This window comes from Ursus americanus, chromosome 12 (genome assembly GCF_024610735.1).
Source record: "Ursus americanus isolate L20-20 chromosome 12, mUrsAme1.1.p, whole genome shotgun sequence".
In the NCBI taxonomy this organism is placed as follows: domain Eukaryota; kingdom Metazoa; phylum Chordata; class Mammalia; order Carnivora; family Ursidae; genus Ursus; species Ursus americanus.
The window spans coordinates 12,225,256-12,252,765 of NC_142138.1; the positions used below are offsets into that span (position 1 = coordinate 12,225,256).

The following is a 27,510-nucleotide window of genomic DNA, read 5'->3' on the forward strand; positions in this document are numbered from 1 at the left end:
GTGCTTGGAGAATTAAGACGAGCTTATTACTACTCTTGTGAATTCCTCTCCCCTGACGATGGTGTTCACAGGCTTCTGAAATATTCCCATCCGTCCTGTCACACTCATTATAAATACAGTAAAAGCTACATTTACATAGCACCTCCTTTTCAAAGTACTTTACAATAGAAAGTGGGTGGCCAGAGGCACCATTTCCATGATGGGGGTGGTGGTGGAAATAGACATAAAATACATCAGCTGGATAGCAGATAGAATTCACTGAGGTAATGGCTCGCATGCTTTTGTCCTCCACCACTCCCTTTCCTTCCTACCACCTGTGCTCCTGCCTCCAGAGGTTGGTGGACAACTACGCCACAGCCTGACGCCATCTGTAGGGAGACTGCACTAATTCTGCTTTTAGCCTCTGTTTGGGTTGGCACGTGGGAGGAAGGAGGACAGTGAGAGGCCCTTATGTTAAATATCTTAGAGAAGCTCCATGGGGATATTTCAGAGCAATGGTATCCGAACTGTCCTAAGTGGCTCCCAATGACTGAATTTATATATTCTGCATCCAGGTAAGGTGAAGTTTGAAAAATGGCCCTGCTGTTTAGCTGACTGAAAACCAGTGCCTTAGAGCAAATGTCAGCTTCTTTACGATCCCTGGAATTCAGACACAGTCTCCTTCTAGGTCCTCCCTAAAGGGTGTATTTGACCTCCGTGTTCACTCTGGGCTGAACAAAGCTCCTAAGCCTGTCAGGTCGAACAGCGACCTCCGGGTTGGGCCACGTTGAAGGGTGCCAGGTACTATAACTGGGTTAGTATCTTTCTTTAAGGACTTGCTCAAGGTTGAACAACAGAGTAACATCTGGATCTGAAGCAGCAATTCCTAGAATTTGCATTTAATTTATTGAGACACACGGCCTCCAGCCAATGTCTACAAGGAGCCAATCGTATCTGCAAATAACATTTTTCAAAGTTTTCCATGTAGTGTCAGCTGTTTGAAACAGCAAACTTGGGAAGAAGTACTATATTTGTTAGGACTTAATAACAGATTGAATAATCAGACTTACAGCATATGTCACTTATTTCCCTAAGACTTAAAATTTGGGGGGATTGAGGACAGTAATAAATACCATGGTTTGTTTTCGCATGTGTGGAACTGTGAACCAGAAAATACGTTGCAGAAAATAGAATTAGGAGGAAGAAGTCCAGAAGAACAGGAACAAAGAGTAGGGAGTAACAGAGACCGATGAAGACACTACCTTGGCGGCTGCTCCTGGATGGACGGCACTATTTGGTTTGGCTGCCAATTGCAGGATTTGTATCATGCAAATCGCATAGTAGGAAAGAGACAAAGCCAAGTGGGGCTCCAAATGCCTGTTGGTCTAGACTAGAGTCTCTAGACTCATGTTAGTCTCAATTCAGCGAAATCTAACACAGACTCCTGCGAGGAGACTCTGAAAAACCAGTGCTCTAGAAATTCCTGAAGCGGACTAGAGCAGACCTAAATTCCTAGCCTACCCTGACTCCTGGGATAGGAGGAGGCAAGGCCAGCATGCCCTCTACCCTGGCATTTATCAGAAAGGCAGTCCACGAGAGGTGCGTTCTAGGCAGCAAAGTTACCAGACTCCAATCCTAGGCTCTCTTTCTTATTATGTGCAATTTAGAACACTTGGTAGGAATAGATTGTATAAATTCTAAGAAATGACACCGACCTTATCCTGATAAAACAAGGCACTGTCTAGGGTTTTCTCCAGAATGGTGGCCACAGCAACTCGCACTTCTCTCACACTGCACTCCAGCAAGAAAATCCTAAAACACACAGAGAGAAAAGACGCATGCTGAGAAAGCAAAATGGATTTCGATAAACCAACCTCAGGCCCACCTACTATCCAAGAAACAAAATCCCTCCAAGATGTTGGCTCAAGCTTCTTGAGAGCTTTGGGACACACTCACAGGCTACTGTGATGGAGAAAGAAGGCCAAACAGGACAACCAGACCCCTGCATGCTGAAAAGCAGATTTTCCCTTCTCCTAATATGAGCATCTGTATAAATGTAACAGCGCAACGAGATACATGGATGTAAAGAGATACGAAAACAAAGAACCTAAAATGTTATAAATTCTGTTTACTCAATTCTCCCAGGGGCACCCTTCCCTTTGAATTTCTCAGAATAAGATACTAAGGTTTGCAGTCAAGACAGCCCCTCCTACTCCAGCTGTGCACCAGTATTTCTACTCTTCTCCTTTCCTGTCCCTCCCCAGGCCTTGTTACCTAACCCCCTAAATGATCGATCCTTTGTGGCCCAAGAGGTCACGCGCGCTTCCCTGCTTTCTTGGTCTATGATGGTGACGACCATAGCAGTCAAGACGGATCAGGCGCTTCCTCAATCGCCGGCACTGCTAGTGTTACAGTCAGCCACTAGGGGACGCCCCGCACGTGCATAGCTACCACAACCCTTCACACACCCGCCAAGGGGAGCGGTGGGGGAGGTGGCCTCCGAGGCGGAGGGGCCCGGTCAGGCGGAAGCGCTGCTCTGGGTGCGTGGGGGGTGGGAGTGCCCCCAGAGCGTGCCACTCCATAGTCAGCCTTTGTTCTCTGCTTCAGAGGCTCACTGTGATGGGACAACCCATACTGTTACCAGCAAAGTGAAAACCCACCTGTCTTTTCTCATATTTCTTAGCAGAAAGTTCTCATTATTCCACATGAAAGACTTAACTACAGACGAGTTTTGATGACCATGTCCTCCAGGTGCCAGCAGCAAGCTGCTCCGGTCTCTGTTTGAGGGCAGCGTTGGCATTTCCCCCCCCCCACCCCCCAGGAGTATGCTGAGAGTGGAGCTTTCTGAGGTCACTCTGCTGCTCCTTCCCCGTAACCGTTAGTGCTACCGAGTAGCTATCTAATTTGCACCAGACTGAGAAGACTGTGTTCAAAATCCACTAAGACTCTAGGGGCAACTATAAGAAAGTCAAAGAGAGAACAAGTCTGCCTGTAACACTGAGCTCTAGAGGCTTGATCAGACTCAGGCAGCATTCTTTCGGAGAGTATCTCTAGGGGCTGCGCCACATCTCCTACCACAGACAATCGGAGGCACTACGGGAATGCAGACAAGTCCAGAATGTGAGGAGTTCTAGAGCGCAATAACCAGTCTGCCCCTCAAAAAAATGGCATGACAACAAAGGAAGTGGTGGGGGAAAGGAACAATTACGGATTACAGGAGTCTTGAGAGACTAAATAAATGTGCGGAGCTTGTTTGGGTCCTGATTTGTACGTACGCAGTGGTAAAATGAACTTTCTTGAGATATCTGGGGAAATCTGAATATGGACTGGGTTTAGGATGATATGAAAGAAATGCTATTTTTGTTTAGTGAGATCTAGTAAAACGCTTAGTTTTTAAAAAACTACCCTCAAAGATACATGCTAGAAGATTTATAGTGAAATTATATGATGTCTGAGACTTACTTTAAAATATTTGAGAGAAAAAGGGGCGCCTGGGTGGCTCAGCTGATTGAGCACCCAACTCTTGATTTTAGCTCAGGTCATGATCTCAGGGTCGTGGGACTGAGCCCCATGTCAGGCTCTGTGCTCAGCGGGGAGTCAGCTTGGGATTCTTCCTCTCCCTCTCCCTCTGCCTACCCCCTCCAACTCGCATACATGCATGCGCTCTCTCTCAAATAAATAAATACATCTTACAAAAAAAAAAAAGCAAAGTACTTGAGAGAAAAAAAAAAAAAGCAGGCCTGTGAGTGAGTGGTGGGTGCTGGGAGGGGCAACAAGATGGGCAAAGTGCCCATAACCCAACCCGGGGAGTGGTACAGGACAGGGTTCTCATTCTGGCTACTTGGCTGTATGTTTAAACACTTCCACAATAAAAACTTCTTAAAAGATGTAAGATATTCTTTAGTGGTTTTAATTTCTTTAGATCAATTTTCAAGCAAAATTTAATCCTAATTCAAATTTTTACAATTATAATTACATTTAAGCATTGCCTAAAAAAAGGACTACCCTGAGAAGTAATTTCAAGTAGAAATAAAAATAGTTACAAGAAATCACAGCTCTAAGTGTCACTGGAAGAGACACAAATTTCTTTTAATTAATTAAAAGATCCTGTCACTTACTTTATTAATTCTCGTCCTTCAGAACTAATAAAATATTCAACTAGCCACTGACAAGCATCAAAACTTTTGGAAAGTAATGCTTCAATAGTGGCAATCCATTCTTCAGTATCAACCCTTTAAAAAAGCAGAGACAGACATGTAAGGAACACGGCCTCAGTGAATAACCCCATGGAGTGTCACTGTTGTCTCATTAATCTGTTTTGGGGAGATGGGGTAGAGGGTAAGTTCAATACCCAATGACTGCTGACTAACATGGCTCCACGTTTCCCAGAAGCCAAGACTTGCATCCTCTCCATTCCCCTGCCCCACCTCCCCCCCCCAAAGTGTGACAAAGCTAACCTCTTAGACTTTAACTTTTATCTTCCCCATCTTCTTCAAACAACTTCAACTAGGAAAAACGCCTGACTCTGGCATTTTGTGTTGCTTAAGTAATTTACATTTGTAAAATGCGCACTTTCAGAATAGGTCACTACATCACCATTTTTATACTTCATTGCTACAATCATTAATATACTACTTTATGGAATAAAAACATTTGGGCAGACGAAGAGGCGTAATGACTGCACTACCCATGACCTCCTATAACACCCCCTCCATTCTCTCATGCCCCAAAACGGTAAACACAAACAAGATGAAAATCGTCTGCAATGCATAGAGAGCTTGAGCAAATTTCACAATAAAAGTAATGACATTTCCTTAGTCCTACACCAGACATTAAAAGAAAGGAACATATGTCTTCTTTTTCAATCAAATAATAAAGATCAATATCATTTAATATAACTTTATTACACATAAAAACGAAGTTGCTATTCTATTTGTTTCTTCTCAAGTATCTCTTGACTGCAAAATCTTTCCCCAAACCTCCCCATACCTGGAGAAGTTCTCCGTACCGCGCTGGTCTAACTGTCCCCGCCTTCCTCACCCTGAGTCTCTCCTTGCTGCGGGCACCTGCTCCAGCCAGTGTGCAATTACTCTTCACCCTTCACCCATTCATTCACACAGCAACTCTGTACCCGGAACCTACAGTGTGTCGGGCACCTTCCAGGTACTGAAGATAAAAACTGTTCGAAAACCCTCCACGATCTCCCACTGAACACAGTCCCAACTCCCCTCTGTGGTGCTCAGGACACTCAATGGGTTCATCCAAACCCCACTTCCAATGAGTTCCTTACATGTGTGAGCAAAACATTAGTCATTCATGGTTCTTTAGGCAAGTCGTGTCTGTTTCTCAGATTTTCCCCTTTCACCTGGACTCTTCCCTCCATTTCTCTGTTTTCACCTTTCAAATCCTCTGAGAATATCAATGTCTTTGACACCTACCCAATCCCCATATCCATCTGGATATGATTTTGCCCATTTCCCAAAGATGTATAGCATTTATGCCTTGCTTTTTCTGCTTTACCCATCCTTCCTATGAGATTAGAAATTTCTTCAAGATACGAACCATGTCTTAATCATCTGAATGTATTAGGTAGGTGCCTTCACAATGCTCTGAATTTATAGACCCAATTTTAATTGAATTCATTGGTGCCTTTTGCCACAACAGACTATCAAAACATATCTTTTCTCACCTGAGTTTTTTCTTTGTCCGTAGATAAGTTTGAAAAAGGAACTGAATAGCAAGCTGTAAGCTCACCTTTGCCATGCAAGGATAGTATGGATGCTTTAATTTAGTCTGAGAGAGAGGGAGAAAAGAGAGGGTATTTTTCATTGAGGTTTTATAGATTAAATGTTATGAATAAACAATAAGTTAAATATTAATAAGAACAATCTAGCCAGCTTATTATAGAAAGCATTCCATTTAAATCTGTAAAATGGTTAGGAAAAGACATCCTCTTCATTTCATTTATGAAGCCCTCTCAAAATAGAGCCTTTAGACCACGGGATGGTAAGTAACCTGTCAATAGACTAAGAAGGGCTTTCCCTTACTGGCAAATTATAATCACAGTACTCAAGAAACAGAAGCACTTGGAAGTTCATCTTGAGTCTGGTAAAGTCTGATGACAAATTAGGACAAATTAATCTCCAAAGCCCAACATTCATTGACCTCACTTTGTGGCTATTCTTAGATTCTTTACAACACTGAAGAGCACTGGAAAAAGCCAGTATGTGGAAACCCATGCCCATTCACAATCTGCAGGACATGTTCTGAGCACTGCCTATATTTTAGTATCACCCGGGAAAGTGACACAATGGTGCGAACGTGCCAGGCATCTAATCTGAGTGCTAACAGCCGAGGGGGAGGATGAGTCACTAAATGCTTGAGCTGACAGACAGTTAACTATGCTCCTTTCTTAGTCCTCTACTAACAAGCCAACTAGTACTTACAGCATTCAATGATGCTAAAGACAAGACAAAACTGAAATAATCACTACTGTACACATCTCTATTCTTCATAAACTTGAGGTTTTCATCTCTCACCATCTACAAGAGAAAATTAGTAATTATTTTTAAGAAACAGGGCAAAATATTCAGTATGTGGAAGACATTTTTGATGATACATTAGGTAAAAAGGGTTTTATATTAGGTTAGAAGGGTTCACAAGAACCCTTCTCTCAAGCTTTGAAATTTTAAAAAAGGAGAGAGGAAAATCTTCCTTTTAAATGTAAGAAGCTGAAAGAAGGTGAATTTTTCTTCATCAAACCAAACTCTCCTGGGCAATTTAGGAAAACTACCCTGTGAAGGACAAGTGAATTCGAACCTGCTCTTTTGGGCTGAGGGACAAACAGAGCTTTCCCAGGTACAACTAACTCGATGCGTTCCTTGCATCAGAGAGCTGAATTCTTTCTCCCTAGACAAAATACTCTGTATTTTTCTTAAATTCTCTGGATCCGGCTACTCAGCTTTTGATTACTTAGTGTACAAAGCCTGGACTGGATAGTTGGACAGTTCTGAGTTTAAATCCTGGCTCTGGGACACTGGCTGGTCATTTCTCCTTTTCTGAGCTTACCTTTTCCATCTGAAAAATGGGAGTAAAACCCGCTACTCCACAAGTGTTTTAAGAATTAAGGATTTGTTTAAAGCATGTAGCACAGAGCAGATATTCCATAATTGATGGTCACCACTGTCACATTCGTTTTACCCAAAGGTATGACCTTATTTTTCCTCTCCAGACAGTAAGTTAATTTCAGCAGTGTGTGACTTTAGTGCCCACGTCCTCTCACTTGTCTGTCTGCGGCACCCCCCCGGTCACACAGTGGGCTGGCGATAGTGCCGGCCTCCTCGAGTCGGTGGCCACCTCTGTGACCTGGTATGAGAGACTCGTGAGACAAGGCGGTTAGGATGAGAGGCACTCGAGATCCAACCAAGTCCACGAGGAGGCCAGCGGGAGTACTTCTGGAAGTAGGCGGTGGATTTTGACTTTTATCTGAATTTTCTCCCTTAGAATTTTTGTATGCTTCTTACCTGGTATATTCGAACAGGCATTTTCTCCACAAATAGCCCTTTCTTCTCGCCTTTTTTAACCAGCTTGGTGAGAATAGAGAGCCGGTCATTGTTAGGCCTGTGGGGCCGGGGAGAGGACTGAGGTGAAATCTCTGGTGAAGATGGCGCGGACCTACGGACGGAATCAGAAAACTGGTGGTAAGCAGCTGCTGTAATGGTTCCTACAGCCTGACGGGCACACGGAATGGGGCACTGGACTTGGCAACAAACCGCACACTTTCCAGATCCAACACAGAAGAAGGCAAATTCACAGACAACAAGGACCTTAAAAACAACAACACTGACGGTGGCTGGCCAAGTGCTACACTCTGGACATAAAGAGTACCCAGTAAATGCTGAGGTTAGGAAAAAACGGCAATTCTAGAATGAAATAACTTATATGCATGTTTCTAAGTACAGGATAACTTCTTGCTAAGGAAATAATAAATGGGTGGCAATAAGAAAAGGGGTAGAGGGATTTACTTTTCTTTTTAGAATTTCTCTCTAGCTTGCTTAATGAATTACCATTAAATACCAAATGGTACACTCAGGATTACAATGACCACCTGCTGAAACGGCACAGTGAATTATGTGGAAAAGAAACTCACAGAGAGAGATCCTCCGCTTCCTGCCGGACGACGCTGACCCGACTTTTCTTTGGTAATACTGGGGAGTTTTGATCAGAGACCCTTTGGTAAAAGAGCATATAGGCATTCCAGTATCTTCGACGTACGTCAGTATATGGGTTTGCTTTATAACAAGACAGAAAGAAATCTTTGTAAATAAAGAAAGTTTTCTTGTCTTGACAATCTAAAATAAAGGACCTAGAAATCCAGCAAGTACTTACAAAATTCAAATGCAAAGTGTAAGTAAAATTGTGTCTCTTTACCAGTAATACTGTTTAGAATCACTTGAAAGGTGATTTAGGCACATCTAAATTTAATCAAAAGGCAAATAACATTTAAAAATAAATTCTGTGGCACAGGATGGGATTATAATTGGCCTTACATAACCATTTCTGCATAGAACAGCCAAATCTAGGTAATTTTGACAACGATACTATCTTTAACCTTTAAAGGTTACTATTATCAGACACAGGACTACCACGGTACAGCATCAAACTCTAATATAGTGAATATAATACAGGTAAAAATTTTTTAAAATTTTAATTGGAAGTATAGTTAACACATACTATTAGCTTCAGGTGTATAACACAGTGATTTGACAATTATGTACATTATGAAATGCTCCCCATGATAAGTGTCGTTACCGTCTGTTGCCATACAACCCCCATTACAGTATTATTGACTATATTTCCTATGCGTAACTTTCCATCCTTGTGACTTATTTATTTTCTAACTAGAAGTCTGTACCTCTTAATTCCCTTCACCTATTTTCCCTGTTCCCCTCTGACCTGAACAAAGGCAGAAATTTTTAAATGCCCCTAGAATACTACAAGATCAGGTTTCAGGAATGCTAAGGTCTGTATAAAATCCCCCCCTCCCAACAGCAAATTCTGATTGGATTCTCTGATGTCCCTTTCCTCACACTCTTTTTTCTGGGGGTTGTGGCTGGGGGAAGACTATTTTGCCATACTGCATTATAAATATGGTTTTAAAACCCAGATGTTAAGGATGTCTTCTCTATTTAATTCTGCCTTTATGTAAGTGAAAAGGAAATCTGAGAATTTTAGTGGACAACCACTTCTTTTGAAATGGTTCTGAAGACTGAAATTCTGTGCTGATTAGTTTCTCTTTGATATTCGTTTCTTCCTCTTAACTTACTCCATCACCTGTCTTCCCAGGGTTGCTGCAAAGAATTAGTGTGAAAACATTTTGCAAGCAGCCTGAACATTTTCTCTCTGGTTATCAGTGAGTTTGTGGATCGATACGGCTAGAACGATGGTACGTAAAAATAAAAGAATTACATTTTATGTAAAGAATACTACTTCCAATCTGATAGAAAACCGTAAGTTAAAAAAATAAAACTAATGGGAAACATCCATTTGTAAATACTTACTTTGATCGTAAACTTTTGGTCTATATTCTCCTCCGAAGCATTCATACTCCAGGGTCTCATCATTTAGATCAAATTCTTCTATGACTGTGTCATTAAACTTGTACCACTTTCCTTTTCCACACCCCCTGGAGCCCACAGAGGAAACAAATGTTATGAGATTAAAACCCAACATCCGCCTCCCCAGCCTCTATCTCTATGTATTGTCTACACATAGAGCAGATGATTACCATTTGAAAATACTCAAAACAAAACAAAACAGAACAAAAAAACAAAAACCAACTTAAATTTCTAAAACAAATTTTCAAACCGAAGAGGTAAACAGTTTTACTACATTTTAAAAATCCAGTATGAAATATGACCAAAGAGCAAAGCAAAAGCTTCTTTGCACTACACTCATAAGCATGGATGATAAGAGGAGGGCAGGGGGAAGCACAGGAGGGACAGAGGAGGGCAGGGGGAGCGGAGGAGGGACCGAGGAGGGCAAGGGGAGTGGAGGAGAGATACAGGAGGGAAGTGGGAGTGGAGGAGGGACAGAGGAGGGAGTGGGAGTGGAGGAGGGACACGGGAGGGCAGGGGCAGTGGAGGCAGGACTACTGGAAGGCAGGGGGAGGGAGTGGTGTGAGAACGTCTTACCGCCTGTCCTTAATGAAGGAATAGTAGTGACCCGCGTGTGCCTGTCCACTGTGGACAATGACCCCGACAAGTTCATAGTTTTCAGTGAGGGCAACTTTTTTTCGTGGGGATCCTCCACCTCCCTGATCCATACTTCGCCCGTTTTCACCAACTTCAGACGACGAATCTTGGCGAGCCATTCCTGAAACCGTGTAAGGCTCCATGTTTAGCATCCAGGGAAACTATTTAAAAGCAAAGAGACCACATTAGTGTCGATGAGTAACACAGACAGCAACACCCCATTAAGTCAGATTCATGTAAGAGGGATGTCTTCCTAATTCTAGCTGGGCCCACCTCCCCACTATGGCCAGGATGACTTCTGGATAGGAGGGCTGTTTACGGATCTGCCTGTCTACTGGCAGGAGCTGCTTAAGACAAGGGGCTGTGTACTCCTCTGAATGCTGAGACCACAGCCTTTCACGGTGGAGACGGAATTAAACACGTAAAAAGTAAACAGCAGGAAAGAAAGTGAGGTCATGGTTGTAAGATACTTCAGGGGAAAAAAACAAGTTACCCTTATCTGTTCATCATATTTAATGGAGCGTCCGCTCTCCCAGTCAAATCCAAATCTCATCAGGTGAATTACCAGGACGCTAGGTAAAGACTTAATGCAGGTCCTTTTCACGGTTATTCTCTAAAGAAAAGCAAAACCCAATTATCTCCACAGAGGAAATCAAACCGCAAAATCCTACGAAGGTCAGAGATTTCCACGGGCCTCTCCTGCCCATGTAAAAACAGGTAACAACACAATTTAATGGGAGCAACAATAGGAGCTTAATATTGCCCTTACGTAAAACACAAACGAATAACAAATTAATTTTGTTTTCTAAAAAAGGCAAATGTAATACCTTTTCTTTACACTTTTCACAGTAATACGCGTTACTTCCCTCTAGAACTTCTCCTCTAACAAACTGGTCCAAAGAAATTTCCAAGCTCTGACAAGAAGTAACTCCAAGATTGAGAGCCATGAAAGCTTCCTCACGCTCATATCTGATTAGGAAATCACAGGAAAAACATAATCAAACAGTGGAATTCAAAGGTCTTGAAACTACCACAATACCAGAGACTGTACACAGAACTACATTCATCATCGGTGAAAGTAACCCATGCCGTCCCTCAGCCTTTTAAAAGTACACTGCCAAATAAAAAACGCCAATTTTTGATAATTAGAAATTACTTAAAATTATGAATTTCAGCAAAGAAATTTTAGAAATGGAAATCGGAGAAACTTAATTCAATAAACATTTATAGGTCCACTGAGAGAGAGATCTGATCTGCAAGTCTCTCAACAATGCAAAATTCCCGACCTACTAGAAGCATCATTTAAAAAGGATAATGATCATGTGCAGCACTACTTTGGCCAACCAGCAATTTCCATGTTCTCACTTCAATACTGAAGCCTGTTTCTACTGCAAAAATATTTCTTCCAAGTTTGATATCTGTATCAGGATAACCCTGAGGATGCACACTCCTCTGTTTGAGGATCTGTGACTTCCTGTGGAAATCCACGTGTTTACAGATGAAACCTACAGCATTCTTAAAGCTCTGCCTTAAATCCATGAGTAGGAAAGCTTCTGCTTTCATTATGATTTGCTTAATACTAAGCATGAACCTGAAGATTCTAGAACTCGGCTGACCTCAAATATGTCAATAAATTGTTATAGGAGCTTAAGGAATAAAAATACTATTAAAAAAGATAATAGCTGAGATTTTTACATACTGTCACTTTAGTCAAGTAAAAGGTAGACGAAAATTAATGAACAGAGTATGACCAATTAAGAGGAAAAAAACCCAAAAATGAAGACAATCAGTTTTGATGTCTGTGATATCTTCACTAACCTGTGAGGACAGTCTTTACAGATCTTCTGATCAGAATAGATGCCCTGGAAAGTATTCTTAAAAATTTGGTCTCTCCCCATTTTCTGTTGGAATAAAGGGTCAGATTTTGAGTTGATGCCCCTAGAATTTACAGATCGCTTAGACAGAATTTTACTTAGACCTAAGCTAAAGTGCAGATTTCAACTTCACAGCTAAAAATACAGTGAGTCGCGGTGGTAGTTTAAGCTGCGATGGAATGGGACGATTAGAACCCACTGGCGCCACCGTCAGAACAGTCTGAACTCAGCAAAGGAAGAGGAGAGGGGCCAGTCGCATCTGGTGACAAGAACAGCACTCTCAGAGGCGAGTCCGAATCCTGCCCCCACTTCTCGCAATGACCACCAGGTTAGGAGCAACTCTCCACAACCTTTTCTTCTTCCTTGTCGATAAAATGTTGTAAAAATCCCTAAGTTATCTGAACAAGGAAATGACTAACTCGGGCCTCCTAGGAGAGGAGGGGCGCATACTGACGGTGACAGGAGGTGCCCTGTAACTAGGAGGCAGTGCCACTTAGGCAGCTCGTCACACGTCATGCTGGGTGGGGGCAGGAAGCTTTGGGCTCACACATCACCACGCACAATTTTGTCATCTGGCCCCTCTGGCAGAGTCAGCCTGCCGAGCACAGGCCGTCGGGTCCCTGGCAAGGAGGGCAGCACGCCCAAGGCCAAGCTACCTCGGGGCACCCACAGTGGTTACTCTGGAGTACAGGTTAAGAACTATACTTCATCAAGTGTTGCATGAATGGAGAGAGGTCCAGTGATCTGTGTCTGTTTTGATGTTCAAACCCCGCCAGAAGACACGAATCACACTTGTGCTAGGAAAGATGACCAGATTCTGATTTGTCGTTTCAGAGTAATCCCAATCCTGCCACACTGCTCTCGTGTTACAGAGTTGGAGGGAGTCAGAGGGGAAGTGACATTTTTTTCTACCTTGAGATACTCGTCCATCTGATCAATAAGACTAGTGAAGAATTCATACGCATCCTGCTGTTCTCTCACATAAAGTTCTTTGTTCCACATCTTGAAAATCTATACAAGAATGAAATATACTGTTAAAGGAAAAGTTAGCAATTTCTGAATACAGTAGGACACAAATGTGGAAGGGCACTTGAACGCCTCTAAAAAGCAAGGGGACTATTAGGGCAGTAGACATTTTTCGTGAAGTGAGATGTGCTTGTGTTCCGCTACCTAGGCTCGTTCCTGGCCCCCGTGTAAGCATCACAAGGCTGTGAGACCACACGGGGCGGGATCTGAGGCCAAAGAACAGAGTTTCTGTCTTAGAACTATCCAAACCATGGGGGGAAATGCAAGGTACTCCTCCTGTGAAACAGAGTAATGTTCTTTATTTAGGGCATTAATGAAACTGGAATACTTTGAACAAATCTTCCAAAGAGCTAAAATAAGAATCATGAGACACAGTCAAAATCGTTAAGAGCAGCAGATCCCTAGAAATGATAAATGACTACTCTTAATATTCTAATCATTTGAAACCGAACATCAATCTTAAGAATGGTGTAGCCCATTCTTCTGTAGGTTCCTGGCAATGGGATTAGTCTAGCGTCAATAAAGACAGAAACAATTACCACTAGATTCAAGTATCTAACGTCTTGAAATCGAAAGAGTTACTGGGTGAAATACCTTCCAGAAGTTCTCAGGTACATAATACTGCAGCTTGCTTTCCATCAGATGCCCAAAGAGAGACTGCACCTGGTAGAACACGCTGTCGTCTGGATTGTCCGTGTCGTCATCCACTGAAAGTAACGACTAAACGGAAACGAGATGTAGTGAGCTAGAAGTAGTTCACTGCTCCGCACAGGAGGCACGGACAGACGTACGTGTACCGCCCACACCGCTTTTACAATGCTCTGTAGTCTGGACGTGGCTACCACTCCGTATGTTTAGCCTTAGCACTTCCAAGGTGGCGGAATCACGAACAAGTCATTTCTGAGGTTCTGTTTGGTTATGAAGACCCGGAACTAGTGATACCAGCATCTCTATGAGAGATAAACGAGGCATGACTGCTGTATCACAAACTTCCAGTAGAGACTGACCCTCGAACATGGGTTTGAACCTCATGGGTCCACTTACACACGGATTTTTTTGGATACGGTACAGTACTGTAAATGTATTTTTTCTAGCTTACTTTATTGTAAGAATAGAGTATGTAGTACAAACAACACACAAAACAGGAGGTAACTGTCCAGTAGGCTGTCAGTAGTAAAGTTTTGGGGGAGTCACAAGTTACATGCGGGGGGTAAGCACTCCTAACTCCTGTGCTGTTCAAGGGTCAACCGAACTATTATAAAGCACTGATGAAAGACCCAAAGGTTTTCGAAAATACTAAAAACATTAATAATTTTATGGAATAGAATTTGAGAGTAACTTCGTTCAAAAATCCCACTTGGTCAAGTCTATCTGTCAAATAGGCAGCACATTCCCTCAGCAGGTTTATAAAAACATGACCACCAACATGTCGTCCACACATATTTCAGGAGCTACTAAAAAATCCCTAGTTATGTCTAGTTTTAGTAAACTCCAAATGCAATATGTAAATCTGGGACAGTTTTCAGGCCACGTACACACTGTCTTTCACACCAAACAGGTAAGAAGAAGGACATCACCTCAGGGAGCCCAGGCTGCATATACAGCTGCTGGAAGACGGCATTCATGTAACATGTGGCGCCGCCGTTCCTCAGCCCCACAAACCCTGAACTGGACCTGCTATCCACGGGTGGAAGGTACTAGAAAAGAGAGGAGTAGAAACAGTAGTTAGAGAATTAGTGTATCTGCCACCAGCACATTTCCACCAGGGCTGTCTGAGATGTCTGAGAGGGAAAAGAGATAAACTCACAGATTCATCCATCCAGTGGGTCAGGAGTCAGGCCAACAAAACCTGCGTTCTCGAAGTACCTCTGCAAATGCTAATACACATAAAAAATCCTACTAGCTCAGTGTGCCTTTCCCATTCATAAAGTACCTAACATATTGTGTTTATTTGTTTATCCATTTGGTAGTCAGGCATTCCAACACTTGATTATCACTCAACCAATGTTTACGAAGAAGCTACTACATGCCAGGCACTCAAGAAATGTATGTGGTCCCTTATCTTAAGGAGCTCACAATCTGGCAGAGCCACAGACAGTAACCAAGTAAACGTGTCTACTTACAAACTGAGGTAGTACTCTGCAAGATAGGAACAGGGTTCTAGCGAGTATTTACTATGAAGAATCCTGACCCGTCTGGATGGTCAAGGAAGGCTCATATTCCTTCCCCTCCTTTTAAAGAAAGTAACATTCTTCTATCGAATTACTTTTTTTTTTTTAAAGATTTTTTATTTATTTATTCGACAGAGATAGAGACAGCCAGCGAGAGAGGGAACACAAGCAGGGGGAGTGGGAGAGGAAGAAGCAGGCTCATAGCGGAGGAGCCTGATGTGGGGCTCGATCCCAGAACGCTGGGATCACGCCCTGAGCCAAAGGCAGACGCTCAACCACTGTGCCACCCAGGCGCCCCTTATCGAATTACTTCTAATGAGCATACAATTAAATAAGTAAGTAATTACTCTTGCATTGCGCTTAAAGATGTTTTGTACTAACATAGATCCTGTTACAACGCTTTTCTGGTTAGGAATAATCTAGAAAAGGCATCTCTTGGATGAAGTTGAACATGGCACTTCTCCAAGTGGAAAAGGATATTGAAATGACACACTTTGAAATGCTATTTCAGCAGAATCCTGGTTCTAATGCCAAGCCCACAATCACCTAATCTATCTGTTAAGTACCTGCATCCATGTAATAACTGACAAAAACCTGTAGATCTTTTGGACCTCAAGGAATTGCTAAATATGACATACTTTCCACTAACATCTGACATTCACACAGAGCAGGGTGATTTCTTTTTTTTTTTTTTTTAGATTTTTATTTATTTATGTGACAGAGAGACAGCCAGCGAGAGAGGGAACTCAGCAGGGGAGTGGGAGAGGAAGAAGCAGGCTCCCAGAGGAGGAGCCCGATGTGGGACTCGATCCCGGAACACCGGGATCACGCCCTGAGCCGAAGGCAGACGCCCAACGACTGCGCTACCCAGGCGCCCCGAGCAGGGTGATTTCTAAGATCTAATCAACACTATAATTTATTTGTAGCCCAAAGTACAGATTTTTTAAAAGTTACAAAATAAGAAAAACAAGTTCATAATAGTGCTAAAACATAAGTATTTATGAGGCAAACGCTCTTTTCATTCTGCTGATACAATCCCTGACTTATGAAAAAAGTAAAATTTCCATTTAAATCTACTAACTAAATAATGTAAAACTAAAGCATACGTTACAAAGTAAACATTTTGATACCAAAACAGTTTCCAATTTACATGCTCACATTTCATTTTGCGAGTGCTATTTTCTCTATCTGGCACCCCTCCCTTTCCTGCCTAACCCGTATGCTGCAGAGTACTCAGCTCGGGCTTCCACAGGGATAAGCCTGACTCTGTGATGTTCACGGAGAATCCGGAGGCAGCTCTAAAAGCATCCTCCCACGCCTGGTCTGGTACTCCAGTGCGCCCGCAATGTGCTTCCCTCCTACAGATCTCGACGAATACTAAACTGTTGCAAGGCTCCAGAGCCTTGTCCCATATCCTTCTCATTGCTGGAATGACCTTCCCACCTTGCTTTAATTGACTTGCAAGACACTAGAGTTCTCTCTCTCTCTTTTTAAAGATTTATTTATTTATTCTAGAGAGCTAGCGTGAGCTGGGGAGGGAAAGAGACAGAGGGGGAGAGAGAGAAACAGATTCCTCGCTGAGCGGGGAGCCTGAATGCGGGGCTTGATCTCAGGACCTTGCAATCACAGGCTAAGCCGAAATCAAGAGTCCGGTGCTTAATTAACTAACTGAGCCACCCAGGCTCCCTGAGCTCCGTTTTCAATTTCATCTTTTCTAACACAGCTTTTAAGATATTGCCATCCGGTGGTGAAGTGCTCCTCTGTTGGTAGAGCATTCAACATATGACCTGTATCTTTTTTTTTTACTGGTTACTCCCAATACACTTCACATTTATTTTTTTTTCTTATGATGTATCTTTTTTAAATAATATTTTTTATTATATTATGTTAGTCACCATACAGTATATCCCTAGTTTTTGATGTAAAGTTCCATGATTCATTACTTGCGTATAATACCCAGTGCACCATGCAACACGTGCCCTCCTCAACACCCATCACCAGCCTATCCCATTCCCCCACCCTCCTCCCCTCTGAAGCCCTCAGTCTGTATCTTAAGATTTATCACATTATATTGAAATTATCTGCCTATGGGTCTGTCTCCTCCATTATACACGGCCTTTCTTGAGGACTGGAATCCTATCTTCATTTGCGTGCTCCAAAGGCCTAACGCACCTATTAGTGCCTAGTAAACTCAATAAACCTTAGCTGAATGTAACTGAATGTAGACTGTGCCATGACAGAGCCAATGTCTGAGTCAGTATCTCTAGTGCCTGGCCCTGGGCCACCCACAGATACTCAACAAACAGGCTGAAATCCTACTTCTTACTGAGAGTGATTAACAACTGACTTGAACATGTCTCCTCCTGAATTAATAAAAAGGGTATCAGTGAGTAACGTACTATTACAATGGTAATAAAGTAACTCTGTAGTTTGTAGTTGATTAGAGTATGTGAACACAATAAGCAAACGATAATACTGTCTTTGTGATTAGGATAAGGCAAACATAGGCTTTAAAATTGTATGTTTAATTGATCGTTCCAAAAAAGCTACGTGTGTCAAGATCTAGAAAACTTACATCAAACTCCTTGGTAAGTGCTGGGTCAGGTTGATGATGCATAGAAAGCAGTTCTTTTGTGATAATTTGCAGATTTGAAGGTGAGCTATCAGCCAACATCACCAGGACTTCATAGGCTGCCAATCGGCTATTCACTGTACTACACCTAAAAACAAAAGATTCAAGTCAATTCCAACAGTGAATAATCTACTTAAATTGCTCATTAAACTAAATCAACATCTGAAATGGAAGTATTAGAGCTGCAGTGTTCCTCAAACAGGGTTAATCAGGTCTGATGGTGGTAGAGCTCTAGGAATCCAGGGGAAATATTTACTTAGGAAGAGGCCATGAACACAGGAAGGATGACTACGGTTGAGAGCTAAATATCTTCTTGGCCTGATAAAGCAGCAAAATCTCTCACTTAGGACTAAGAGTATTTATATCTAAGGTTTGGATCAGCAAAAATGGAGGACAAAGAGTCTGAAAATTTTACCAAAGACAACATGAGAGTAACTATCTCTCAAAGTAGGTAGCAAGAAAGATTTTTGTAGGTATCACCCTGAAATACAAAGATCTCAACGGCAGAAAAAGAAAGCTATAAAAGTCAGAATAAATGCCCATAAAGGTTTTATATGTGCCTGGAGATTAAAAAAAAAAAAAAAAAACTCTTCAAGGACACGAATCAACTGCACTTTGCTGAGAAAATGGAGATAGAAATACGTGGTACGCTTCATTTGTTTAAAATGACAATAAAAGGTAACTAGCTAGCATTCTGCAGGAAACTAAAGGATTCTGACATTGCCCACCTTTAGCAGAAATCATTTTGGGGATGGACAGTAATTTCTCACTGTCACCTATGCCCATCTTGCATTACCGAGATCACAGGTTAGGAAGGATACACAGAAAAGAGGACATCCACCCTCTGAGAGAAACACGAATGGACTGCGGCGTGGGAGATGTGTTCATGGGGTGGCAAGTGGGGGCTGCCGGGCTGGCTCTTAGATCAGCACTGCACCATGCCCTGAGGACAAGGGCCAGGACCTGGCACTGTCCTTGACTTCTTATTTGGACTTCTAGATTGCGAAGGACAGGAAAAGAACGAAGAGGAGGTACCATACACACAGGCTAAACATGAAGAAGTTCTGTTGTTAGTGTTAATAAGAATAAATATTACTTGTGAAAATACTTCTGTGTATTATAAATCTCTTTCTGGCTTTAGGGTTTAGGTGGGAACAGGCGGGGAGTCATTGTGATAAATAAACATCACTCAGCACACAGGGGAGGGATGAAACAAAATGCTGCCTTTTCTAATTAAGGCACTGTGTACGATTAAAAAACCCAACTCCTTGCTGAGGGAGGTATTACTTTTAATAAATATAAGGAAAAGGATTTGTGAGTAAAAATTTCAATGAAACTATGGAAGAATCACTGAACTCTACTTCTGAAACTAATAATACTCTTTGTTAATTAATTGAATTTAAATTAAAAAAATTAAAAAAAAGCAAAGAAACATTAAAAAAAAACCCAACTACTGAAGATTTATTTTCTCCGCTCACTGAAAAGTGAAATACTCCTGTATTTTTACTGCTTTAATAAAAGATTCCCATGGAGCTAGCACCAGATCTTCCAGAACAAGACTGGAGCAGGGGTGAGAATGGGAGCTATAGCCTGAGACACCCCCCAAGAGTTCTACTGAAGGTTTATTACCTGAAACAGATTTTTGCTAGTAAGAAAGCTCTACACAGAGAAATACCCACACATGATAAGATATAGCTTAAGATTCCACGAAATATTGCTTATTATGCCTTGTCCATTCCAATAAGCACTAAAATTATACGGGAATTTTTTTCACTGGTTAAATACCAAATCCCCACTTCCTTCGAGGACTATTCAATTAACTCTAGTTTTTCTAAGAACAAAGTAAGCTGGATTCAGAGCAAGTAAAGATGGCAGCAAGAAGCAGCCTCCTACCTCCAGGAGCACCCAAGTAGGGTCAACATTACAAAAAGATCTTTCAAATTTCTACCCATAAAACGAATACAATATTTGACTCTAAAATTACCACAATAAATCACTAGCAGTTTTAATCATCAGGACACAGGGGATATGCAGCAAATCACAGAGTTCATGCACTAAAGCACCTACACTGTCCCTCCACTTTCCTCCTAGAAGAATCTCTGGAGATTCTGAGCCTATTTACTTTTACCTTGGATCTAATTCTTACAACCTCAGTTTCTCCTGGAATTTGTTACCGACCAAGTTAACCACATAATTTATTACTTATTCTTCCAATCTGATGATAAGAATGGTTCCAGCGTACTTGCTCAGCACTTCCTATGTGCCAGGCAGGCTTTCTCCTAAGCCCCTTTACATGCATTTCTTTACATAGTGGGTAATATCTTGTAACTACACACACTCACGAGATGGACGACAAACTCCAAGTTAGGAAAATCTTTTTGGACTGAAGTTTTGAATTAGAATTTTTACCAAAACTGAACACAACGTGCATTTTCCATACTTTGGATGAAAGTCCTGTTGACTGATGGCGGCACTGCCAGCTGGAGAATGACTATTTAAAATAATTCTAGAAGCTCGGAAAAGGAAGTCATCTAACAATGGTTTAATGAGTGATGAACCTGGAATAGAGCATAATATTCATGTTGAGGAGGAACACATTTTAATTCAAAGATCCTGTTTTTGTACTTTCATATCAGAGCAGCAAAAGCACCCAAGGCCACCCAATGGAAGGGCATTCAATTTAATGTGATGCTTATCTTGTGAGCACTTACATAATACGCGGCAAAACTCTGTGGGGCAGAGGGTGGGGATGGGTGGGAGGGTCAGGGAACCGGGAACAAAGATAGACAAGGGAGAGTACCTTTCTCTACGAGCTGACAGTGGAGAGAAAGAAGCCAGGCTTTCATTTTAGATCTAAACACAGATGCCAAGAACACCACAAGGCAGAACGGTTTGAGTGAACAATTAACTCTTACTCTGGGCGTGGTGGTGGTGGGGGGGGGGCACACAAGGGTTTCTGAAACTTTTAAAATCTTGCCTTCTTTGGGTAAAACAATGTGCCCTTCTCACCCTGGTTTAGAATCACTCTTTTCTATGTATCCCCAGTAGCCAAGAAGATTTTTATAGAGCTTAGTTTGTGTGATAAAAGCGATAATTAATGTTTTGACCTGAATATAATTTATAATACTGAATATGCCCTTACAAATTATGTGTGTACCCCAAGACACTCATATGTACCCCACTATGCAGGGGATGGTGGTTGGGGGCTGCCTCCCAGATGAGAATTACCCTTAAAAGAAGTGGACACACAATATATAATATTTTATAAAGTACAAAACAGCAAAAAGAGAAAACCCTACTTTGAATTAATTTTCCCTTGATATTAAGAAGTCATGGGATCTGTTTTGAATACTATAAAATTCTCTACATGGTTTAATGACGCAGGTAAAACAAACCTTAAATTTGTTAGCCACTAAAATTTCAGATAATCTCGTATTACCTGGAGGGTCAATTTTCTATGGAACACTGAGCACCTACCCTATTTTCCTAATTACACACAATATTATGGCAATAACTAAGAAGTGAGGTATTCTATCACATGATAAGATGAAGCAATAATTACCAAGCATTTCCTTTTCTGCCCCACAGAGTGAAAGAAGGGTCTTAATGAGCCGTAAGTGTCCTGCCAATAAGATGTTGTCTGCTTCACTGGTCTCACATTCAGCGGTGCGATTAGGTTCAAAGTTATCCAGCCAAGTAATCTCATCTTCGAGCATAGTTGCCGGGCTGATTCTTAACTGCTCCATTTCTGAAGCTAAGAAGAAAAAAAAAAAACATTTCAAAGAAAAGGATTTCCCTCCATGGAATCCAAATCCTGAACTACAGCAGGCAAGGTCAAGCCCCAACCTTCTGTCTGGTCGATCTGAGAAGTGGTCATTAACACACAGTGGGCTGGAGCTGCTGCCCCAAGGACTATGACAGCGCATGCGCACTCGCTTCTTTCCCCTCACTCTCTGAGTACTAAACCAAACATGTAGTGAGGGCCCCTCTGTGCAGGTCATGAAGGGAACAATCTTGTTCTGAAGCAGCTCCTGGTCCAGGGTGGGGGGGGGGGAGGGGCGGGGGTTGTCAGCAGGTGTCCCTAGAGGAGGCAAGGACGGAGGGGACGAGGAGAGCCAAGACTCCCGCAGTATCACCTAGGCCAAGGGAGTCCTGCAAAGGAGGAGGAGGGCCACAGCACAGTGTTTCCAGACAGTGCGCCAAACCCCAGAGAACCACTCTGCTCTGCTGTAGTAAGTTCTCTCGCTTTCCTCTAAACAAGGAGTAAAGCAAGATTCTGTCGTGGAAGATGGGACTGGGGAGGAGAGGAAGAGTGCCTGTGCTCTCCTTCCATAGCACTACAGCCATGAACGGTAGGGTCCCACAGGATGCAGAGAAGAGGGATACTTCAGGGTCAGTCAGAGCGGGACCGGCTGGACATGAATCCACTTACTGTGGTGTGGGTCCTCGGCTAACACCTACACTGTAGGGTGCTGGGTGTGAAGTGCCTAGCACAGGTACTGGCATATACAAAATACTCCTCAAATGGCAAGTACTACTTGTCTCAAGACGTACTCCCACCCTGCCCTCAACATCCCAAGAAGGGACCCTGGAGCCCTCGCTAATCAGTCAGTGACACAGGGAAGGCCTACATGAAGAGCTCGTTCATGACTTCTGCACTTGTATGTGTACAGCCAACGCCTGGCTCCAGTCCTCGAGAGGCAAAGCAGAGCACCCTCTCTAAGTCCAAGCCAGAGAGCAAACCTTGCTGGCTGCTGCCCAGCTTTCGTCAGAAGCCTGGCTGGAAAACATGGTACTCGGCTAGATGGTTAGATGGACGTGCCATCCGTCCACGTGTCTAGAGTACAGACACGCACTCAGACTAAATTATCTCAGGCTCTAACGCCCCCGTTCACTGCACCACTGAGCACCGCGACCCCCACCTTCGAGAGACACTTGGGACATGGATGAAGGCATCTGCCTTGGAAACCTCTGCCGAGGCTTACTAGTCACCGTGTCTTCTCGTGTCCATGACACAAGACCTCTGCGCGAGCTTTCTTTCAGATTTAAGGGCTGGCAAAAAGATCCGTTTCTTTTGAGAAACCATTCAGTTTTCTTCTAGGGTACTGAAAACAGCCAACGTATGCTGTTTCCTATTTACCTGTGTCTTCCAGCAACCTCACCACCAAATTCTGACTGTGTGGAGCTTTACAGCCCGCATACAGGCAAAGTATTTCTGTTTAACCTCCTGGCCTTGACAGTCTTTTCCAATTAGTATTTCCAATGAATACTTTGTCCATCTGATTTTTATTTATTTCCTGTAAGCTGAAGCAAATCTTTTTATGTAGAGAGTGGGCAATAAACTAACAAATTCTTGATGGGAACAACTAAAATTTACACAGAGCATCCCAAAATACCTTTGCATTATGTAAGAGTAAGTACAGATGATCAAAGTCTAAACGCTCTAACACTAAAATTTCTAACAATATTTCAATCACCTAACACTAATTAACTGAGTTCTATTATTATTAACATACTTCAACAGTGATTCCCTCTTTCCCTCAATGGTCGATCTTTAAAATGGTCAGAATTCACTATATTAGAGAGAAAGATTCTTCCTAATAGCTCTGTATGGGTGTAATTAAAACATAATGCCTTTGACAATTTTTAAAATCAACAAATCTTCTCAACACACTAATGGCTGGGTATATGCTAGGAGAAGAGAGAACTGGTATATGGGTTTACGTGCTATTTGCAAGAAAACAAAATTCAATTTCAAAAGGTAATTATCATCTCATTTATATCGAAGATACATTAAGTCGGATTTAAAAATGTCCATTTGGCTTTCTTTTCCACTCTCCGCCCCCCTTCACAAATCAAAGTTGACATTTACTTACTTGTCAGATCATCTAATAATTGGCACCTTAGATCAAAATACTCCATACACTGAGATAATAGTCTAAAAAACAGATAAGATTTCAAGTATTAAAAAAGGTCGATTTTAAAATAAAAAGCATTTTCCTTGTCAGAACAGGTTCATAAAAGATTAGCTGAACAATGGAATTTTTTAAGCATAAAAGAACTACCTTCACATTAAGTCAACTTCAGTAACTTAGCAAAAGCACACTGATGATTCTGCTAATACAGACGCACTATAGAAGTAATAGCGTAAAGAGAGGAACTTACTAAACTCCCGTTTTGTAATGACGTACGGACTGATTGCATACATCACGGACTAGGTTACACTCATTCATTCACCGGTATCTACTAAGCGCCTACCATATGCTTAGAACTATTTTAGAGGAACAGCTGACAAAGAACAAAAGAGACAGACAACAAATTACAAGAATACCTATGTTAACTGGTGATACTAAGAAGAAAAATAAAGTGGAGTAGGGGAAGAGAAAGGTAACTTCTTATATCTAGGATGATCAGTGAAGCTTTTCTGCAATTGTCGTAGTGAAGACACAAGCTTTAAAGTCAAGCGACCTTGGTTTTATTCCTTGTTACTCCACTTACAATTGGGCGTCTAGGGCCAATTTCTTTGGTTTCTAATTTCTAAAAGGCTTGTTAGAGTGTTAGAAATAACACACGGATCCACACGCACATCCATAAAAGGCTCAAGAATACGCTAATGAGAAGAATAGATAATGAACCAAAACTTATGATTGTTAAGGAGATAATAAAATGGTCAAACTCATTTGTCCTTTGTGAGGATTAAATGATAAATACATGCAACGAATTTTGCACGCTGTATGGCACACAGACCACTAATGCTAGTATTGTCATGACTACTATGGAACAGATGTGCCAAACCTGGGCACTCAAGTAAGCTGTGAAACACAACTTTCAAATTACAAAAACACATTAACTAAAGATTCAATTTTATGTGAATTAAACGCTCTACATCCAAGAGATTCTTTGAGAATGTCTGTTAAAAACTCATCTAATGCTTTCTTTCTTTCCTGAGTTTTGAGAAATTTAATATCAAATCAAACTCTAAACATTTAGTTATATTAAATAATTTGAGTCTCACAAAAAGTACAAGTGCAATAGCTTACTTCTTAAAAAATGGCTTACACAGAAGTACAATTATTGCTGTGCAGATGATGTGATCCTGTATATTGAAACCCCAGGGTCCACACAAAATAAGTTAGAACTAATCAGCAAATACAGCAAAGTTGCAAGATACAAACTTGAGACATGAAAAATCAGTTTTGCTCCCATACACATACAAACAATACGAAAAAGTAAGAAAACAATTCCATTTACAATAGCATCAATAAGAGTAGAGTTCTTTGGCATCCACTTAACAAAGGAAGCAAAGGACTCAAGACTTGTACAGTGAAAAGGATAAACAGTGCTGGAGAATCCCACAACCGAATACCAAAACCAGAGCAACAAAGCCATGTGGTGCTGGTGTGAAGACACACAGATGGATGGAACAGAAATGAAGAGCCAGTCAATCAGCAAGCAAGCAAAGGATTTGGTGTCAGAGCTGTCAAAACCATTCAATGGGGAAACAGGTGCTGGGACAACTGGATTATCCACACGGAAAAGAATGAGGCTGGACCCTTACTTCTGTCACACATAAAACTTAACTCGAATGGATCAAACACATAAATGTAAGAGTGAAAACTATAAAAACCTTAGAAGAAAATACAGGGGGAAAACTTTACGACATTGGATTTGACAATGATTTCTTATGATGTCAAGAGCACGGGCAACAAAAGAACAGATAAAGGAAGTATTTTTTAGTCTTAATTAGAAATGAAACCCTGATATATACTGTGACATGGATGAACCTGGAAAGAGAATGGGGGGAGGGAGAATGAATGGGGAGTTACTGTTTAGTGGGTACAGGGTTTCAGTCTGAGATGAAAAAGTTCTGGGAATGGGTAGTGGGGACAGCTGCCCAACAATGTGTACTGTATATGTACTTAATGTCACTGGTCTATACACCTAAAAATGAGTAAAATGATAGATTTTGTGTACATTTTGCTGCAGTAAAAAAAAAAATTCTAGCAAATCTAAAAAGAAAAAAGAAAACCACACTTACATTTGTTTTTGAACTGTCTCTTCATGTCCTTTGCCCATTTTTTAATTTGGTTGTTGGGTCACTTGTTAATGATTTCTAACACCTTCTTATATATATTATCAAAATGAGTTTCTTGTCTATCACAAGTTACAAATCTATTTGGTCAGTTGTGAATTGACTTTTGACTTTATGGTATTTTTTTCCACAGAGAATATTTTAATTTTTGTGGAGTTGAATTTATCAGTCTTTTATTTCACGACTTACGGGGTCCAGAGTTTCAGTTTAGGATAATGAGAAAGTTTTGGAGGTGGGTGGTGGGCATGGCTGCACAAGAATGAGAATATACTTAATACCACTGAACTATATGCTTAAACAGACCAAGTCTGGATACAAACGTAGGGGTTTGGATACTTATCAAACGTAGGGGGCTGGAGTAGCTCTAACATTTCTTTCCTTACAGAGCTCTAATTTGTAAAGCACAAACACAAGGAAAGTAGATACTGATTTCACACATCTTGGTGGTGGTACCTTATATGTCCTAGGGCAAGGGTTCTCTCGTAAAACTAAGTTGGAGTGGAGGTCGGTGTGGGATCTCCTCCCTCCCATCCTGGGCCCAGACCAGGGCAGCCTTGCATGCAGGCGACCCACAGAGACACGGCAGCGTGGGCAGAATGTACTTATCCAAGCCATTCCATCAGCTTGGACCACAGCCTCCCTCCACGCCCAGGCACATGTGAAACCAAGGGAGAAAGCTCGAAGGACGCCCCAGCTACATCTAGATATGCAGTCAGGAAGTATGCTGATCTGAGAGAGTGATACACACAAGGCCATGAGCAGTATGACCTTCATCAAGTGACGGGGCTCCCATTATTTTAGCCTCTCACCAACCAGGCGAGCACCTTTTTCTCTCGGGGGTGGTGGACCAGGTCGGGTGGAGGTGGCAGCTGGAAGTGATTCAAGGGGAAGGAAGTCTGGCTGTGTTTCCTCTAACTCTCCTGTCCTGAATGGGGATAGTAAGAACTGAAAAGCCCTCTTTCAGGATACAGATGTTACAGGAGGAAAGGAGAAATTCTTGTCATCTCAATAATGGCCCGTGGATTTCAGGGGAGCAGCACTCAAATCATTACTCTCTTTTAGTATAACGTGAGCTTTAACCTTGCTTCCGTACCTCTGATTGACTCCTCTCATGATACTAGTTGGGGACCAGAGAGGTAGCTGAGCCGTGAGAATCACACCCAGGAGAAACTGGTTTGGCTTCTGAACATCCGGATGAGCGGAAGTATCCGTCTGACTAAGAGTGTACAGTTGATCACAGGCAGCACGGCGAATCTGAAATTACATCATTAGCGGCGAAGGACATACATCAACCAACACTTAGAGACTGCTTAAGAAGTGATTTTCCTCCCAAGTTCACACCCTGAGGGATACTCTAAGGGTGTGAACGTTTTAATCACTAATAGTAACGTTTACATTGAATAAACTAGGGCTGATTAAAAACAAGCGTGGTGGGAGAACTGATCTCCCAAATTATTCTATTCCCCTGCTCAAAAGTTCTATA

General features: G+C 41.9%; 1 protein-coding gene across 3 annotated transcripts in view; it reads right to left on the reverse strand.

Moving 5' to 3' along the window:
* The window catches only part of USP24 (ubiquitin specific peptidase 24), a 132,991-nt gene that overhangs the window by 19,594 nt on the left and 85,887 nt on the right, over positions 1-27,510 (reverse strand). For all 3 annotated transcript variants that reach the window (XM_087865918.1, XM_045802243.2, XM_087865917.1), the window contains 19 exons: positions 27,121-27,281; positions 23,812-23,873; positions 21,498-21,689; positions 20,376-20,493; positions 17,879-18,023; positions 14,710-14,829; positions 13,727-13,852; positions 13,019-13,117; positions 12,051-12,133; positions 11,060-11,201; positions 10,726-10,845; positions 10,173-10,393; positions 9,540-9,664; positions 8,129-8,270; positions 7,503-7,653; positions 6,426-6,521; positions 5,669-5,772; positions 4,098-4,211; positions 1,695-1,791 (listed from right to left, as the gene is read on the reverse strand). In XM_087865918.1, coding sequence (XP_087722044.1) covers positions 1,695-1,791; positions 4,098-4,211; positions 5,669-5,772; positions 6,426-6,521; positions 7,503-7,653; positions 8,129-8,270; positions 9,540-9,664; positions 10,173-10,393; positions 10,726-10,845; positions 11,060-11,201; positions 12,051-12,133; positions 13,019-13,117; positions 13,727-13,852; positions 14,710-14,829; positions 17,879-18,023; positions 20,376-20,493; positions 21,498-21,689; positions 23,812-23,873; positions 27,121-27,281 — 2,418 coding nt within the window. The remainder of the gene's footprint in view (positions 1-1,694; positions 1,792-4,097; positions 4,212-5,668; positions 5,773-6,425; positions 6,522-7,502; positions 7,654-8,128; positions 8,271-9,539; positions 9,665-10,172; positions 10,394-10,725; positions 10,846-11,059; positions 11,202-12,050; positions 12,134-13,018; positions 13,118-13,726; positions 13,853-14,709; positions 14,830-17,878; positions 18,024-20,375; positions 20,494-21,497; positions 21,690-23,811; positions 23,874-27,120; positions 27,282-27,510) is intronic.